At 51.2% G+C, this 16676-nt stretch overlaps 3 protein-coding genes across 3 annotated transcripts; 2 read left to right on the forward strand and 1 right to left on the reverse strand.

Moving 5' to 3' along the window:
• Positions 1–200: 200 nt before the first annotated feature.
• On the forward strand, positions 201–7043 carry IAR55_004350 (uncharacterized protein; the record flags this gene model as incomplete). Its single annotated transcript, XM_066947449.1, has 37 exons — positions 201–218; positions 278–637; positions 689–949; positions 1003–1295; positions 1350–1434; positions 1484–1552; positions 1599–1740; positions 1795–1888; positions 1942–2029; positions 2079–2150; positions 2207–2215; positions 2268–2343; positions 2397–2472; positions 2523–2625; positions 2675–2741; positions 2787–3297; positions 3346–3403; positions 3455–3465; positions 3526–3682; positions 3738–4005; positions 4059–4157; positions 4213–4269; positions 4326–4565; positions 4618–4687; positions 4745–4782; positions 4852–4911; positions 4960–5039; positions 5104–5187; positions 5241–5279; positions 5328–5344; positions 5396–5519; positions 5579–5593; positions 5640–6152; positions 6204–6231; positions 6284–6612; positions 6697–6879; positions 6933–7043. The coding sequence occupies 37 exons, from the start codon at positions 201–203 to the stop codon at positions 7041–7043; spliced, it is 4905 nt and encodes a 1634-aa protein (XP_066801863.1).
• Positions 7044–12569: 5526 nt separating this feature from the next.
• On the forward strand, positions 12570–14112 carry IAR55_004351 (uncharacterized protein; the record flags this gene model as incomplete). Its single annotated transcript, XM_066947450.1, has 2 exons — positions 12570–13744; positions 13854–14112. 2 exons carry the CDS (start codon positions 12570–12572, stop codon positions 14110–14112), a joined length of 1434 nt encoding a protein of 477 aa, XP_066801864.1.
• A 721-nt stretch (positions 14113–14833) lies between these two features.
• On the reverse strand, positions 14834–16534 carry IAR55_004352 (uncharacterized protein; the record flags this gene model as incomplete). The annotated part of the gene is made up of 9 exons (XM_066947451.1): positions 14834–15024; positions 15103–15177; positions 15243–15318; positions 15426–15502; positions 15557–15581; positions 15658–15848; positions 15980–16080; positions 16142–16249; positions 16314–16534. The coding sequence occupies 9 exons, from the start codon at positions 16532–16534 to the stop codon at positions 14834–14836; spliced, it is 1065 nt and encodes a 354-aa protein (XP_066801865.1).
• Between the last annotated feature and the right edge of the window lie 142 nt (positions 16535–16676).

Here is a 16676-nt window from a genome sequence, read left to right on the forward strand (position 1 = left end):
CTCGGAGACCCCCCCTCTTTCTTTGGCAGATCAGTAGCTCTGCAGGTCAACCCTTCCTCCCCACCTCAGCCTCACCTGCACTGCCTTTACATCGCCCACCAATCACTCATTACAACGTCGTGTCATTTTCCATCTTCATCTCTCATCGATCTCGATCCTTTGTCTCAAAGGTCGCACTCGACCTCCTTGACGAATCCAAGATGAGAGGTCACACTACAGTGCGTTTTGTCTTGCCTTACCCGACAAAAGCTGCGCTGAATCTGACCCTCATCCGCAGGAGATCTCGCCGGAGCTCGTCGCTTCTATCCGCACGATCTCATCCCTCGTAATCCTCCTGGTACCACTATTTTTCTGGCTACCTATATTCAAGTCACTTCGTAATGCCGTCTCGTCCTTCGTGTCCGACTTTGTGACCCTTCGATCTCAGGTCCCTCCGGGACCACCGACCGATGCTGAGAAAGAAGAAGCCATCCGACGTAGGCCCAGAGTCTGGAGGCAGCTCGTGCTTGCTGGGATATCAGCCGTTGAGGCCGGTGCTTGGGCCGCCATCACTGGCAGGAGTCTGCTTCGAACAGTGCATCATGAAGGGGAGAATGTCACGGATGTTCTTCTCGCCGCTGGAATGGTCGTCGTATGGGTAAGTCATGACCTCCTCAAAATCAGGCTCCCCGCTGACCACGCAATTCAGCTCGGTCTTCTCGCGCTCTTTACCTTTAGGACCCTGACGACGCCGCCATGGTCTGCGACAATGATCATCCTTCTCACCTGGATATCATCGATCTTCAACCTCACCAACGCGTGGTACATCCATTCCTCGTCCGGAGTACTACCACCATGGGCTACGACGGCTCGTTTCGTCCTCGAATTGGCTAATATCACGGCCACAACCCTGTTCCTTATCGTCGTCAGCGGTCTCAAACTTGCCTCTGCTGATGTCCTGGCGCGACTAGTATGTGTTATGACAGAGCCAAAATACGAATCTGACCTGCGATGTCTTGACAGCCTTTGATCACCTTGGACGATGAGGTGTCTATATGGAGCTGGCTCACATTCACCTGGATCAACGACTTCATTCGGCTCGGGAACGCGAAGGAGCTCCAGGCGGAAGACATCCCCAAATTGTCGCTTACCATGCAAACCGCCGTCATCTTCAGTCGCTTCAAAGATATGAAGAGTAGCACGTTTCTCCGCAGGATATTTTTGGCGAACACATTGGACGTTGCGCTCGATATCGCCTTGACCATTCTAGGGGTCGTCTTCAATTATGCTGGGCCGTTCTTCCTCAAGAGAGTCTTGTATGTTACAAGCTGTCATTGGGGGATCGAAACAAGTACTGACAACACATTCAGAGATGGGCTGAGTACCCGAACGCCAGAAGCCATGTCGAAAGCTTACATCTACGCGTTCCTCGCTTTCTTGGCCTCGGTCTCCAAGGTATGTATCGCTGTCGTACACGCCATGTCTTTCGCTGACACGCGTGTAGGCAGTGTCAGACTTATGCCATCTATGGCATGGCAGGCGCGTCTCCACCAGACTCAGAGCGGAGATGGTCGTGAGTCCAGAAACGATGTATTGCACGGCCCTGACGCCGTCCGCAGGCGTCGGTTTATGACAAAGCTCTTCGTCGCAAGGACGCGTCCGGAGTCATCGCCAGTAAGGAGGATGGCGAAAAGAAGGAAGGCGACAAGCCCGGGAAGAAGAGTGGCGCGGAGAGTGGTAAAGTCGTCAACATGATGGCCAGTAAGTGCGATAACCCTATCTTGTCGAATCCGACTCATGAAATGGTATTCAAAGGCGACACCGCCCGTATCGGAAACACCTTCGCCGCGGCTTACAACATTTACGGCGCGCCTTTCGAAATCGTCGTAGCGACCGCTTTCTTGTACAAGTAAGTATTGTATTCGCCCCCGGCCCTTGCCCTCACTGACAGGCCCTTCGCAGCATTCTCGGATGGTCCGCTTTCGCAGGTATCGTCGTCCTGATCATCGTGATACCCATCAACTCCTTCATTTCAAAGCGGAGTGTCAAGGTGCGACGCCTTTCGAACCATGTGGTGTTTATCACTGACTAGTTGCTAGATCACCAAATCCCTGCTACAAGCAAGAGACAAACGTATCAGTGTGATGAGTGAACTTATTGGGGCCATCCAGGTGAATGATCTTGGGATGTACATTGTGTCGTAGTATGCTGACCCTTTTTGCCGTAGTTCATCAAAGTATGTGTCACTCATGACTTTAACTCCCACCTGGACTGACGATGTCACAAAGTTCTTTGCCTGGCTTGAACAGTGGAAAGAACGGGCAGCAGACGCCCGAAGAAAGGAGATGAAGCAGATGATTCGATGTGAGCAAGCCCGAAAGTAGCGGGAATCTCGATGCTAACAGCTCCGATGCAAGCTCTTCTCAACAGCATTGCCTTCTCATTGCTGTGGTACATCGCTCCCATCCTGGTTACATTGGTTTCCTTTTTTTGGTAGGCTGTCCATATCGACCCGCAGCGCAATGCTGACCAAGTGATCGTAGCTACATTGTTATAGCAAAACGCGAACTCACGGTCTCCATCGCCTTTACCGCTATCTCACTCTTTGGCATGCTGCGCATGCCTCTCAACATCATCCCTACATTCGTGAGTTACATTTCCAATGCGGCGGTCTTACACGACTGACTTGGAACAGGCTGTAATGTTTCTTCAAGCAAACGTATGCGTAAAACGTATCGAGGACTTCTTAAATGAAGATGAGGGTGCGTCCTCCATGATCTATAATGCATGCTGACGCCTTCGCTCAGTTCCCGACTGGGTAAGCTCGCTGAAGCGATCCTCCAACCCCCGAGATGACGGACCGACCAAGATCGCCTTCGAGAATGCCACCTTCCGCTGGAACACCGGCGGTCAGTCTGAAAATCCCAAGCCGGATGCGAAGAAGGCGAATGCTCCGGAGCCCGCGTCTTCCCAGGATAGCACTGCCGTTGGCTCTGAGACACCTGAGACTCCGGTCTTTACGCTATCCGATCTCAATGTAAACTTCCCGATCGGCCAGCTTACGGTCGTGACTGGGCCAACGGGTGCTGGAAAGACCGCAATTCTTGTTGCCCTTCTAGGAGAGATGGAGCTGCTGACCGGAAAGAGCTATTTGCCAAAGAACACAACGCAAGTCGATTCTGCCACGGGTCTCAGAAACTCGATTGCCTACACCGCGCAGACACCATGGCTACAGCAGAAGTCGATCAAGGATAACATCTTGTTTGGCGAAAAGTTCGAAGAAAAGCGGTATGAGATGGTGTTGGATGCTTGCGCACTGTAAGTGAAGCATCAGCCAAAATAAGCTATGGTTCTAACGAGAGGTAGTAATCCCGACTTGAACATGCTCGAAGATGGAGACGAGACTGAGATTGGCGCCAAAGGGGTGAGTCAAGAGTGCGGCTTATGGGACAAGCTGACAATTCGGCTCATGTAGATCTCACTTAGGTCCGTGTCTCAATAAAAGTACAACATGTCCTTGCGAGCTTACCGCTCTTCTTGTCACAGTGGTGGTCAGAAGGCTCGAGTCGCGCTTGCCCGAGCAATATATTCATACACCCAACACGTCCTTCTGGACGATCCTTTAGCTGCTGTCGACTCCCACACTGCAAAACATCTCACCGACAAATGTCTGAATGGACCAATACTGGCAAATCGTACTGTTGTGAGTCATCAGTACTGAATGGGTTCTCGTTTCATCGCGCTCATTCACGACTCAGATATTGGTCTCACACCACGTTGAACTGCTCTTACCCTCGTCGGACTACCTCGTTCGCGTCGTCGACGGTCGTATCGACGCTCAAGGTACACCCGATGAGCTGCGCGCGAAAGGCGAACTTGATGGCCTTGTTGCAATGGAAACAGCCGAAGCACGACAAGAGGAACCCGTCACCGCTGATGCGGAGGTGGACCAGGAAGTTCAAGTGGCAGAACAGACTGAGGAGAAGAAACCCAAGAAAAAAGGTCCTGGAAAGAAGCTCGTCCATGGTGAATTGAGATCGAAGACTGCTGTGTCGTCAAACGCTGACAAAGTCGCATAGATGAGGAAAGAACCGTCGGCAATGTCAAGTGGGAGACGTACCGGCTCTACATTGTCGCAGCGACTGCTATGACCTGGGTTTGGACTATAGTAGTTCTTAGTGAGCAAACCAAATACGCCGTTATGTCACTAGCTCATCTGGTGACGTCTCTCAGTCCTCTCGCAAGTCGCCAACATTGCGGAGCGGTACTGGCTTAAAGTATGGGGTGAAGGTAGGTTCATCTCATGATTGCAAACATGAATGAGCTGACACCAAACAATCAACCAGCCTATGCCACTCAGTCTACCTCCCAGCCAACGGTTTTCACCATGTTCAAGCCTGCTGCTCTGGACTACACCCAGAGCTATCATCACACGGATCTATACCAACATATATTGCACCACGATCCTGCAGCCTTTTCTGTCAATATGAGCACCATGGCGGAGGTGGGAGCGACGGACCTGAAGTCGCATTTCCCGTCGGTTCAGACAAACCCGACCTTCTACCTGAACGTTTACACAGCGATCCGTTCGTTTGCAGCTAATGACCTTCATTCGAACGGAAGCTGACAGATGTGCAGTCCTGGGATCTGCCCTTCTCGCTGTCACGTCGAGTGCGATAGGCTCCTGGAGTGCTTATCGAGCTGCGATGTGCGTCATGCGAGTAGTGCGTGCATGATATCCATGCTGACCGACAGGCTCCCATAGAACCCTTCACGATCGTCTTCTGGACAGTGTTTTGCGAGGTGAGTTATTGCGAAGCCAGGTCGGGTGACGACAAATCGCTCACGATATGAAATCGATACCCATCACAGCGACTGTCCGATTTTTTAACGTAACTCCTGTTGGACGAATCATCAATCGATTCTCGAAAGGTAACTAAGGTGCATGTCCTGGCGTCGGGAGCTGACGACGTAACACAGATATTGAAGTCATCGATTCTACTCTTAATGGGTCTTTAAGGACTGTCATCGTTTACTTCGCGAGTTTGATTGGTGCGGTGGTAAGTTTGACTTTGGCCTCGAGGTTAAACAACACATGCGCCGTGCTAACAAGCTCAACTGCAGGTGGTGGTAGCCGTAATCATTCCGTGGTTCCTGGTGCCCGCTGCCATCATCAGCTATCTTTACTACAAGTACTCTGTCTTATACGTGAGTGTCGGCCACGAAAACGGATGAGCCATCCACCAACGCATCAAAAACAGTTACACGTCGGTAGAAGCTTGCGAAGATTGGAAGCTACGGTGAGCTGACCTGTCTCGCTTGGGAATATGTCGCTGATGATGATGCAGTCCCGGTCACCGATCTTGTGAGCACATCGGGACATCTGTGAGAAAACAACACTGATGAACGTTTCTAGCTCCGGATTCGGCGAATTGCTCGACGGTGTGACTACGGTTAGAGCATTTTCCGTTGAAGCTCGCTTCATGGAGCAGCTTTGCAATCAGGTCGACAAGATGTTACAAGCACACTACTACTACTGGGTGAGTGGAAGTGGTGTCTGGTCAGTAGGATTCCGCGACTGACGGCACGTACTCCGCAGATGATGAACCGATGGGTGAGCAGGTCCTCGCTGACCGAAAACAACACCGTTCTGACCATAGCCACAGTTACTACTCCGCTTTGATTGTCTCGGAGCCGTCTCGGTCGTCCTGACTACACTTTTCGCCTTGAGCGGTGCCATTCCCGCCGGTTCAGCCGGTATGGCCATCGTGTCCTCTCAGTCGTTTGTCTCCGCATGTTACTGGGTTTCCCGATTCTGGGGTCAACTCGAAATGGATTTCAACTCTGTAGAACGAGTCCAAGAGTACTTGACTATTCCACATGAACCTCCAGCGATAATCCCCGAGAACCGACCTCCCGCTTATTGGCCATCTAACAGCGGCTCCGCAGACTTCCTCAGCGTTCGCGATGTCGAGATCAAGTACGCGCCTGATCTACCGACTGTGTTCAAGGGTTCCTTCGATATCAAGGCTGGAGAGAAGATCGGTCTTATCGGAAGGACAGGAAGCGGTAAGAGTACGCTTGCAATGGCGTTCCTGAGGTTCAACGATCCGACTTCCGGAAGTATCTGGCTGGATGGCATTGACATCACGAAGATTGGGGTGGACGATCTGGTGAATTTGTTATGTCGCTGAGTGTGTCCAGCGCTAATTCTATGTGTACAGCGTTCCCGTATCACCTATATTCCTCAGGGTAAGCTGAGATCTTTCCCCCTTTACTTCTATCTGGTCTGACGTGCACGCAGATGCGGTTCTTTTCTCGGGTACGGTCCGAGAGAATCTTGACCCGTTCAACGAACACACCGACGACGAACTGCTCGATGCTTTGTCTCGAGTTAATCTTGGATCGCAAGAGAGCCGCCTCCCCAGTCGTGTGGCCTCAACTGCTCACGTCGCATCTTTAGCCGTCGATGATCAGAAAGCCCCATCTCTCGTGGGATCCGCTACTGGTGCAGGCGGAAAGGTGACAATCACCTTGACCACAGAGGTTTCTGCTGGTGGAAGCAATTTCTCTCAGGGCCAGAGACAGCTTGTGGCTATGGCCCGAGCGTTGTTGAGGCGGTCCAACCTGATCGTGAGTCCGGCGCTAACCATTCCACAAGCTGCTCGGCGTTATTCTCGAATCGAAGTATTGGAGTTGGCTAACGCTCGTGGACAGATCATGGACGAGGCCACGGCATCCGTCGACTTCGCTACTGATGAGGCCATTCAAACAGCCATCCGAGCCGAATTCAAGTCGTCGACCTTGTTAACCATCGCGCATCGTCTGTCGTCCGTTATCGACTACGACAGGCTCTTGGTGCTTTCGGATGGCAAGGTGGCGGAGTTTGACACGCCAATGGTAAATTACCCTCTATGCATGGTCAGCAATATGCTGATCAAATTCTTTCATAGAACCTGCTGCGAAAGGAGGAATCGTTGTTCAAATCTCTATGCGAGAAATCGGGTAGATACAAGGATCTTTACAAGGCTGCGGAGAAGAAGGAGCAGGCGGACAAGGCATAGCAAGGCAGTGCGCTTCGTAGCTGAGTTGGGTTCGTAGTGTGTCACGGTCTGGGCAGCGGGTCAGGTAAATCATCAGATAGAATATCTTGCACGGATAGTTGTTGCGAAATGTTATTCTCCTCATCTGTGATGTCGAGCATTCAGTGAGGTGTTTGCGCAAATCAACCAGCTGAGCTGTGAAGGGTACGCGATCTCGCCGCAGCTGGGCAACAAAAGGGCAACCATGACGACGCGTTGGACAGGTGCATCCAATCAGGTCAAGAACACCGAGAGATTGATTCCCTTTTCACGATGATCTACATTGTACGTTGGCAACACATCGGATAGCAACTGGAAAAAAGGTTGCTCGCCAAGCAAACAAATGAGATCTGAAACCAAAAAAATCATCTTTGGTCATGAGGTACGAGAATCTGACTCTGACGATGTGCTGGTCGACTGATTATCGTCGACCATGTCCTAAGACTTTGATCCGCTGGCTCGAGGCTCCAGATAATTCCAACGCATCCTCCCGCTACTTGTCCTGACCCAAAACAGATTGAGAAGACGATGGCCAGTCAAGATATTGGTCAGCCGATCTTTATTTTGTGTGTGTCTTGATTCCCGCTTTTGCAATTGCGTACCAGCTGATCATGAAATCCCCTGAACGATGTCACAAGTCTGAATTTATATTCCAGACATCCGTAAACAAAAGATCGTCCATCACGTTGAAAGTTTTGAAAGGGGATGATGACATCCCATCGTGTGATCACGGTGGGAGATGTCCAAAAGGTAAATGTTCGTATTTGATTTCGCAATCATCGTTCGGGAAGATCAGCTTTGAGGTACATCAACACAGAAAATCAGATCATCCCGGGGCGGTCAATGCCGGGGCTCCTTTGTCGATAGATTGGTCCTCGGGATCCGAGAGTCCGAAAACGACACGGAAACAAGAAAACGGATGACGACGCTTGAACCAGCTGCCATTACCGCTACCGCTGACGCCGCTGATGGCGGGATGCTGAGGAATCGGGATGATCAGCTGTCCACTCCCATGATGCTGTCATGTATCGTAATGGTTTCGTATGTCTGTCTACTTGGCATGCGGGTCGGACTTGAAGAACGGAGCGACGGAGCTCAAAGTGCTCGGCGGATTGTCGCGAAAATAATGGAAATGAAACTGAAACTGAGACGGATGAATACAGCCGCCAAATACCTACCTCGATGTACAGTACGAGTACCGGATCAATTGTGGATGAATTATTGAGACGGCGCTGTCAGTGCTGTACGTAAAGGGTAAGGTTGATGATGACGATACCATGATGGACTTGTTCTCTCATTATTAATTGTCGGAAATACGTCTCGAGGATATATGTCAGATCCGAAAACGGGATCTGGATGGTGTGAATCGTCCATCACAAGACTGCGGTTGGGAAGGAGATGGAAGCCCCCTTTCTCTCCTTGTGAGGGAGGATGAACGCGAAACGACTGTAGCTTATCAAGTGTGGCACGATCGATCCCACCTCGGTCATGAACCAACCGAGCCTCCCCGCCCCGGTGGTTTTTACTGGGGCCCTACGCGAGGTTTCCCTTCGATCGATCAACTCCAAATATACATGTGCTGTACGTAAAGATTCGGAAAGACTAGGAATGAAGCACAGCTGGATGATCGTGCTGTACATACATAGATAGGATGGGATCAATGATCAGCCCGCCGCCTCCCTTCCACCTCTTCTCCTTGTGCCCTGACATTCATTTCTCTTTCATCCCATCGGGTCGTGTTCGTCCGTCCTGTTGTCCCTCCGGTCTCCTTACCACCGGAGTTCCCGTAAAAGAAAGGAAGAAAGAAAGAAAGAAAGAAAGAACAAATCCACATCGTTTATCTGAGACATAAGAAGTGATCGACGATAACGTTGTTTCTGCTCCGATTCGTGTGCAAGACTAGCTGAACCGAACAGAGACGAAAGACAAAAGACAGAAAAACCCTTCTGTAGGTTCTGAAAAAGGCTCCGTGTCACCCATGTGCACACCTCTGTAGACGATGCAGAAGCTGTCCTTGTGGGAAAACGGGGTTGGGGAGATAGAGCGACACGATGAGTCTCTTCCGGGATCGGAAACTTTGGGAAAAGGGAAAAGGAAAAAAAGGTAACGAAACATACGCACACATACACGCACACGCAACAACAATCGTAGGCACCCAGGTTAAAAACGTCTACTATTTCCATTTGTCCAAGTAACGTACACGTCTATTTGATTTCCGATTATCGTCGAAGAGAGAACATGTTCCGTTCTGCAGTTCAACCCCATCATGGTGGGTGCCCATCATAACGGGATGGGTGAAACCGAAAACAGAAGAAAAAAGCATCAAATATAAAACAAAAAGATCTCATGCCGAGATCTGCATTGCTAATTTAGCGTTAATCAGGATCAGCCTCAGCCGATCTCATCCGACACCCTCTCATCACATCTCATCATCCTGACCTCTCTCGGAATCAAGGCTGAATGAACCGAGACATCTCGTCGTGCTGCCAGATAGGTCACAGATCGACCCAGGGAGAGACCCAGCACCCATGTGTATAAGGGGAGAATGAGGATGGAAATTGGCAAGAACGCGGTGATCACGCTCGAACAACGCCGTCTTGGGACTGCGAGAATAGATCCTGAACCTTGGCTTTCGGGATAGAACTTCCGAAGTTTAAGCTGTTTCCCCTGTTGCCGGGTTTATCCCTTCACGTCATCTCACATGTGTCAGGGCGCGAAAAACAATGATGATATGAAAGGCCAAGGGAATGAGGCAGCAGAGTGAGGTGAAGATGCAGTGACCATGTAGATCGACCAGTCGGGATGCCGGGGGGGGCTTCTGCCCTTTAGAGCTGATGTGCGCCATGGGATCGACCTTTTACATACACCCAGCAATCAACAGCTGCGATCTGGTGGCCCAAGTTACTGCCCTCTTGTCCATTGGAAGGATACGCAAGGGACGAAGAGGAACAGCGTAACTTCCCAAGGGCGTATGACCTGTAGCAGGTCGACATGATCTCAGATCTCATGCAATCAGGACCCCTTATTACGTTCCCCATCTGATCAGGACCACAAGACAAGTTCTGGATGCGGGTGGACCCCGTCCAATCCTACATGGGATAATTGCGGTCGGATCATCTGCTTCTAGCATCCGGGATTTCCCATCGGGACACGATCGTATGCATCATAATTTTATTGCTATCGGACTGGGCTTTTACCCTCGATCATGACGAGAAAGGTTAAACGGAAAGATATCACTGGAGACCGAAGACCGAAAGAGAGGAGACGAGAGGAGGACAGAGCAAGGCGGCAAAGAACCCATAAAGAAAGAGACATAAATCATGCGCAGGGAGACATTGTCCTCGGTACCCCCGACGTTAATAACCACTTCCTTATTGCCGCTTGACTGATCACGTCTCGTCTCTTTCCCTTTCTCTTTTATTGCTTTGGCCTTGGATGCAGATCTGGTCGATCCCTTCTTTCATCATCCGCTTGGTCGGACTTTTTGTTTTTGTTTCCCAAACATTCATCTCATCTTACCGAGTTTTCCACCATCTTTACCGTCAAACATCCTACCAAACATAACCAGACTCTGTTCGTCTTCGCCATATCCACATATCGCAGGTGAGTGCACCCATTCAGACTATGTCTATCCTGTGTCCAGCTGTGATCAAGGTCACGCTGGTTGGGACTGTCAACCAATGTCCAGATCCCCTTTTACCGCTATATCCCCGAGCTGTGCAGTGGTTAGCAACCATCCCCTTCGATCGCCAACTCTAACAAACTTGTACCCTGCAGCTTAGACCATTTCCGCGTATCGACCGATCCCCAAACAAGCTTAGAAACGACATTCCGTTATCAGTTCACCAATCAATCGCTACACTTACCTCGGCCAACCAGGACCCTCATCTCCGGGATACTGCGTTCACGCCAGTGCAATATTGAACAGCTCGACACAACCGTTTGTAGCCATTGTTTTGTAGTTTCGTCCCACCCCTCATTTGAACCCACCCTCATCGCATCATCTGCTTGTTCGACACCAAACAGTCCTGAGCGTTCGGACTTGTTGTTTTTGCCTCAATAGACATTCCCTGTCGGTGTTACACCACACTTGTGGACATCATTTTACAACCGGAACCAGGCAGGCCCGAGGACAACAGACGTGTACGACCACGACCTGCCTTGTGATTTGGCTTACGGGCCATTGTCGGCGCCCCTTCACTTTACCACAGAGTAACTCACTATCAGTGGCTATTTAAGCCAATTGGAAACATACATAGTGCCCGCCGCAGGCATTCACACAACATCACGCTCATTGATTGTGTTGCGGATCACTGGCTCGCGTCTTTGTCCACCTCAGCGGTTCATTCGGGCAGAAGAAGGGAAGTCAACAGTCAGGCTAGACTCGCTGCCGCCATACCTCGCGATATATAACGACTCACCATCCCCCCGATCGTCAGTCTGGCAGTATTCGATACACCGCTGCGTCCGAGAATCAGCTTCCACAGAAGGATCCCTCGTGCTTGACAACAGTCCGGTGCCATCCCTCATTCACCCGTCCGCAAGCAGACCGTGTGTGTTTTAGCTTGGTGAAAGGCAGGAGGCGGATCGTTTCATCCCACCCCGACGTCATCGAATCACTTTCTATTGTTCCCACAAAGGACGTCAACAGCTGGCCCCAGAGTAACATTCTCATTTTCACACAGACACGTTTGAGCGGCTCACAACTAGCGCCGTGAGGTCAATCACGTTTCACCCTTTCGGCCGGCGAACGAGGTGCGGAACGCTACTCTCTCCCTCGATACCATCGTCTAGAACGGGTTGTATCTATCGTGCTGGTCATCGAATCGTCGATATCGAAGTGTATATAATCGATCTATCGTTTCTGCCCTCTTCTCAGCCCGATAAACTTCAAGTCGTGTGCTCTCCTGTGACGCCCCTCGACTTCCGCAATCCTATATCTGTGTGTATTCGAACAGCCAGGTACGCAAACAACCGGCATTGACTGCCTTTGCCACCTCGAACACACGATCATCGCAGATCCGCTCCTTTGTCCCACGTCATCATCGGCAGAACGACCTCAGCACAAAGTCACCATTCCCCCTTTTCCGCTTCCAGGGGGGAACTTGCGACACACCTTTGAAGATCAAGTCAATCTGCCCTTGTGTTCAAACGAGTCTCAAGGACTTTTTCTCTAGGTTGGGTAGATCGAAGCGAGGAAGAAGAAAGGTAGTGATCAACACTCGCTGCGTGCATTCATCCCTTCTCTTCCGTTCTTTCCCCCCTTTTTGTCCCTTCCCGACACTCTTTTGACAGCAATTGGGATTCGAAACCTTGTCGAGGTCAAAAAGCTCTCACGTGAACCGGCGGATGACGTCCCCACCTCTTACTTTCCGTCGACAACTTGAGCCAACAGATTATTCAGCTGCTGTGACTCAATCTACATCTCAGTACCTGGCGACGTTATCTCCCTCATTGCGGTCCAATCCGGACCACAGCCCACATTCATCGCCCACAGGGCAGAAGACCATGGCAGCGTCAATACCGATACCTAGAATGCCACCTTCACATTCTCCCCACCGTCCCCATCACCACAATTCTTACCATGCCATGCAACGAGAGCGCGAGCGTGAGCGCGAGAGAGAAACCGACAGGGAGAGGGACCGACAACGAGAACAACAAATACAACCTCGTCGATCGAACTCTCCAGCGTCTGTTGGTCGCTCTCCCCCTTCTCTGTCTTCATCCTCTTACCGCACCCATCCCTATTCTCGTCAAATGGCTCAACCCGCCTCGAAAGCTTCCAAGCCCGAAACCCTACCACGAATTCACCTCCCCCCACCGAACATCGGTGGTTCAATGAAATATTCCCCTTCGTCGGATTCCCATTCCCCCAGAGATAGAGAATTTCCTTCTTTGACATCATTAGAAACATGGCGGTCGCGAGTGGGGGAACGACGTCCTTCGATTTCACGTTTACCCAGTGGCGGTAAGATTGGCAGTGGGATAAGCCTGCCTCCGCTACACTCCATGACGGGCGGTTCCGCCATATCGCCAAATCTCCCACCTGCTATACCAAGTTCCAACATGCCACCACCGTCACTCGAATCGTCTGCTGGAAGTTCCAGTCGCGCGAGCCCGAGATTTGGCCCTCCAACCGTTATTTCTAGCAATAGCGCTCACAGCGGTACAGCGGTCGCTCCGAATCTTCGACCTAGTTACGGATTTGAGCATCGTCCGTCACGACGTTCACCAAGTGCCGGTGCTGGGTCTCGATATCCCGAGTATAGCGAGAGTGAACGACGGCGCGAGTTCGAGCGTGAACGCGAACGCGGACAGGCTTATGAAGCCGTTCAACATTCTCGTGGTCATACTTATGCTCATCACGCTCATTCGCATTCCCACTCTCACTCGCAAGGACCTTACGATATGCCCTCACCGCCTCTTCGTGCTCTCCCGCCTTCTTCCCTACCGCTCGTCCTGGGATCGTATATGGCAGGCGGCTATAGAGGTCCAGGAGGTCATTCAGTCCCTAATTTGACCAGACCAAGAAGTCAATCTTCAACTTCGGGATTGTCGCGGCCTGGCGCCGGCACAAGTGCTTCGGAAGAGGGACCAGAGGGCATGGTGGGGAGGGAAATGCCGCCGACTCCTGGTCAATCGAGGAGGTTGGCACATCTCATGTCTGAGCAAAAGAGAAGAGAGTGAGTGGATCTCGTCTTTCGCACCGAGCAATTCTATGAGATCGGAGATAGTGCGACGTCATGACCGAAAGTAGGAAGATGAATTATTGACATTGTATCGTGCTTGCAGATCCATCAACACCGGCTTCCAAGCGTTGAGGACCACGCTACCATCCGCTCTTCCGACCGACTCCAAAGCCATCATCCTCCGGAAGGCAGTGGCACACATCACTCACCTCGAAATGATCTTGAGACGATCAGGAGTATCTTACTCTAATTCGCCTCCTGGAGGAATGACCGGAGGTGAGATGTGGGGCGAGGCAGATAGGGATCCGGAGGAAGAGACTGCCGGAGCGGGAGCGGGTGGGAAGTGGGACGAGGATCGATAAACGTGTGCAGGGGGACTTCACAGATATCAGCGGAGCATTCGACAGCTGGGACATGGTCAAAGAAGATTCTGGCGATCCAGATGGATATTGCAAGGGCGAAGAATGTTACTATTCTTCTTTTTCTTCGCTTTCTTTCGGTTCACGAACATTGCACGTATAGAAGCAAGTCTCTCGGATGAAGCTGTTGGACAGCAGAGCGGAACGATTGGATAGCATCATTTTAGTCAGTACGGCACGCAAGGAAACGGTCTCATCTAGTCAGATATATACAACAAACGCAACACATCGCATCGTCATCTCATACACTCTTAATTGTAAAGCCAAAGTTTAATTCTCATTTCTCGTCACTGTACAGTTAGTATGCTATAGAGGAAACATGTACTTGTACACAGCAGCCTTGCGCTTGCCACCGATGAACCAGTAGTCGGAGATCGTGAGGTACTCGCTGGCCAACTGCGCTACTATTGTACAACATTCATTTGAAACTGACCGAGAACGCTCCACAGTCGTTGGTCGTGCATCTCACACTGATAGCCAAGTGGTTCGCATCTCTCTCGCACCGTGACATACATGATCTAGGGGTAGTTTGGTCTCTCACTCTCCAATCGCTGTACGATGCTACCACAAAATTGATACATTTCCACCTCTTCTCCCCCGTCTCTTCCCAATCTAGCTTTAAGACCCTCCCTTTCACCCCGACCACGATGAGCTGACACTTGACCTACCGCCCAGCACCTCTCCGAGCCACCTCCTCCTCACTACCTCTCGGTACGGTCTCACCTCCGTTGTTCTCCTCGGACAACAATCTCACCCTATCCCGGCCCACTGCGTGCGAATCATAGTCGTCCGAGTCGTCTTCTACCTCAATACGAGGTGCGAGTGGGAGATGACATTCGCGGTGGGACAAAGCGGCTACATGGTAGGCAAATCGGAATTTTGTTTCAATTCGATTCCAGAAGACGTGTCAAGACGAACGAGTCGAGCACTCACGGTAGTAAGTTCGATAAGATACCCATGCGATGAAAGTTCCTAATAACGAACCGACCAATACGTCCTGCCAGTGGTCTGAGACATGCAAGCTCGACACGTCAGTCCTTGACTGGACGGGAGCGATGTGAGGTTCTGCTCACGCCTGTTATCCTCGGTACGACTGATGGCGACCATCACACCGCCGAGCAGGGGAGAGAGAGCGGCCCATGCGCGTGTCTATGGTAACATGACACATCAGCACCCTGACCCCTACATGCCCCATCATTGGTCTGGAGAGATGCAAGTCCGAGTGACGAAGTAGAGATGGCTCGATGGACACTCACCCTGTGACCTCGAACGTCCCAGAGATGCATCTTTCCAGCGAGGTACAGACTCAAGAAAGCCAATCCAGAGAACGACACTGAGTGCTAATATCAGCTCAAAGCCCTGTCCGTCATGCAGAGAAGAAATTTACAAGAGCTGTGTCCACTCGGGAAGCTCTGTTCGTGATCATCCAGCGACATCAGCACCGATTCGCCCCGACTCGACCAACAAGAGGGGAACCCTCTGACCCACCTTGAATCCATCGTTCAATATGAAATGGTTGGTATTCGTGCAGATGGCGATTGTAGATAGGCCAAAGACAGGATGATCGGTTGCGCCTGCTGCGGGGAGACATCGCGCGATGAGGTCCGGTCGAGGTCTGCCGACTGACATTTTGATGATCTGCGTGACGACACCGGTCACGGTGAAGGAGGTGAATAGGCCTGTGAGGTGGGGAAGATTCGATGTGGGCAGTCGTCGAGTGGATCAGACAACCATGTCGAGAGGAACAATGAGGAAGGGCGAAAGCCATTAGCCATCCGATAGATTAAGATGTGAGGGGTTTGTCACTCACCAAGGACCGAGTTGTGCACATCCCACGAATTGCGCGCGACAAGCGAGCTGAGCGGTATGAGACAGAGTAATGGTATTCCAACCGAGATGAATCCGAGCAACCTGTCAAGATGACACGCACGGTGAGAACCGTTGTACTGATATGTCACAGTACGACACTCACCTTGGTGGGACCCGTTCGTGTTCTGCGAAAGAATGTTGGATCGAAGTGTCGGTCAAGGAGAATTCACGTTTATGACCAGGTGATTTGTTGAGTATGGCGAGCACGCCCCTGTATCGATGTAATGCACAAGGACATGAGTGAAGTCACCTCTCTATGGGATGGACTGACATACCAGAGAACCAGGGCAAGGAACCAATCAAAAGCATACGAAGCGACCAGGGTCTTGAAAGTCATCTTCTTCAACGTACTTCTCCCATCTCGACCGCCCCCCGCGAGTCGCGACTTGCCAGGCGATTCTTCTCTCGTGTAGAGGGGCAAGTCGGATGAGGATTGACCGATCGGCGCAGCGGGGAAGCAGAACCTGATAGGTTCAGTCAGGATTGACATTGCCATGTCGGGCGATGGTGTTCAAGGTATGAGGTGAGGTAGTGTGACCAGTGAGGGTGATTTGAGAGGCAGACGATGGAGAGACGACTACTGTCATGCACGAGTGATTACAGACGTTAGGACAAGCCACGAGGGAAAGAACAATGAC

The sequence above is a fragment of the Kwoniella newhampshirensis genome, chromosome 8 (assembly GCF_039105145.1).
Source record: "Kwoniella newhampshirensis strain CBS 13917 chromosome 8, whole genome shotgun sequence".
NCBI lineage: Eukaryota > Fungi > Basidiomycota > Tremellomycetes > Tremellales > Cryptococcaceae > Kwoniella > Kwoniella newhampshirensis.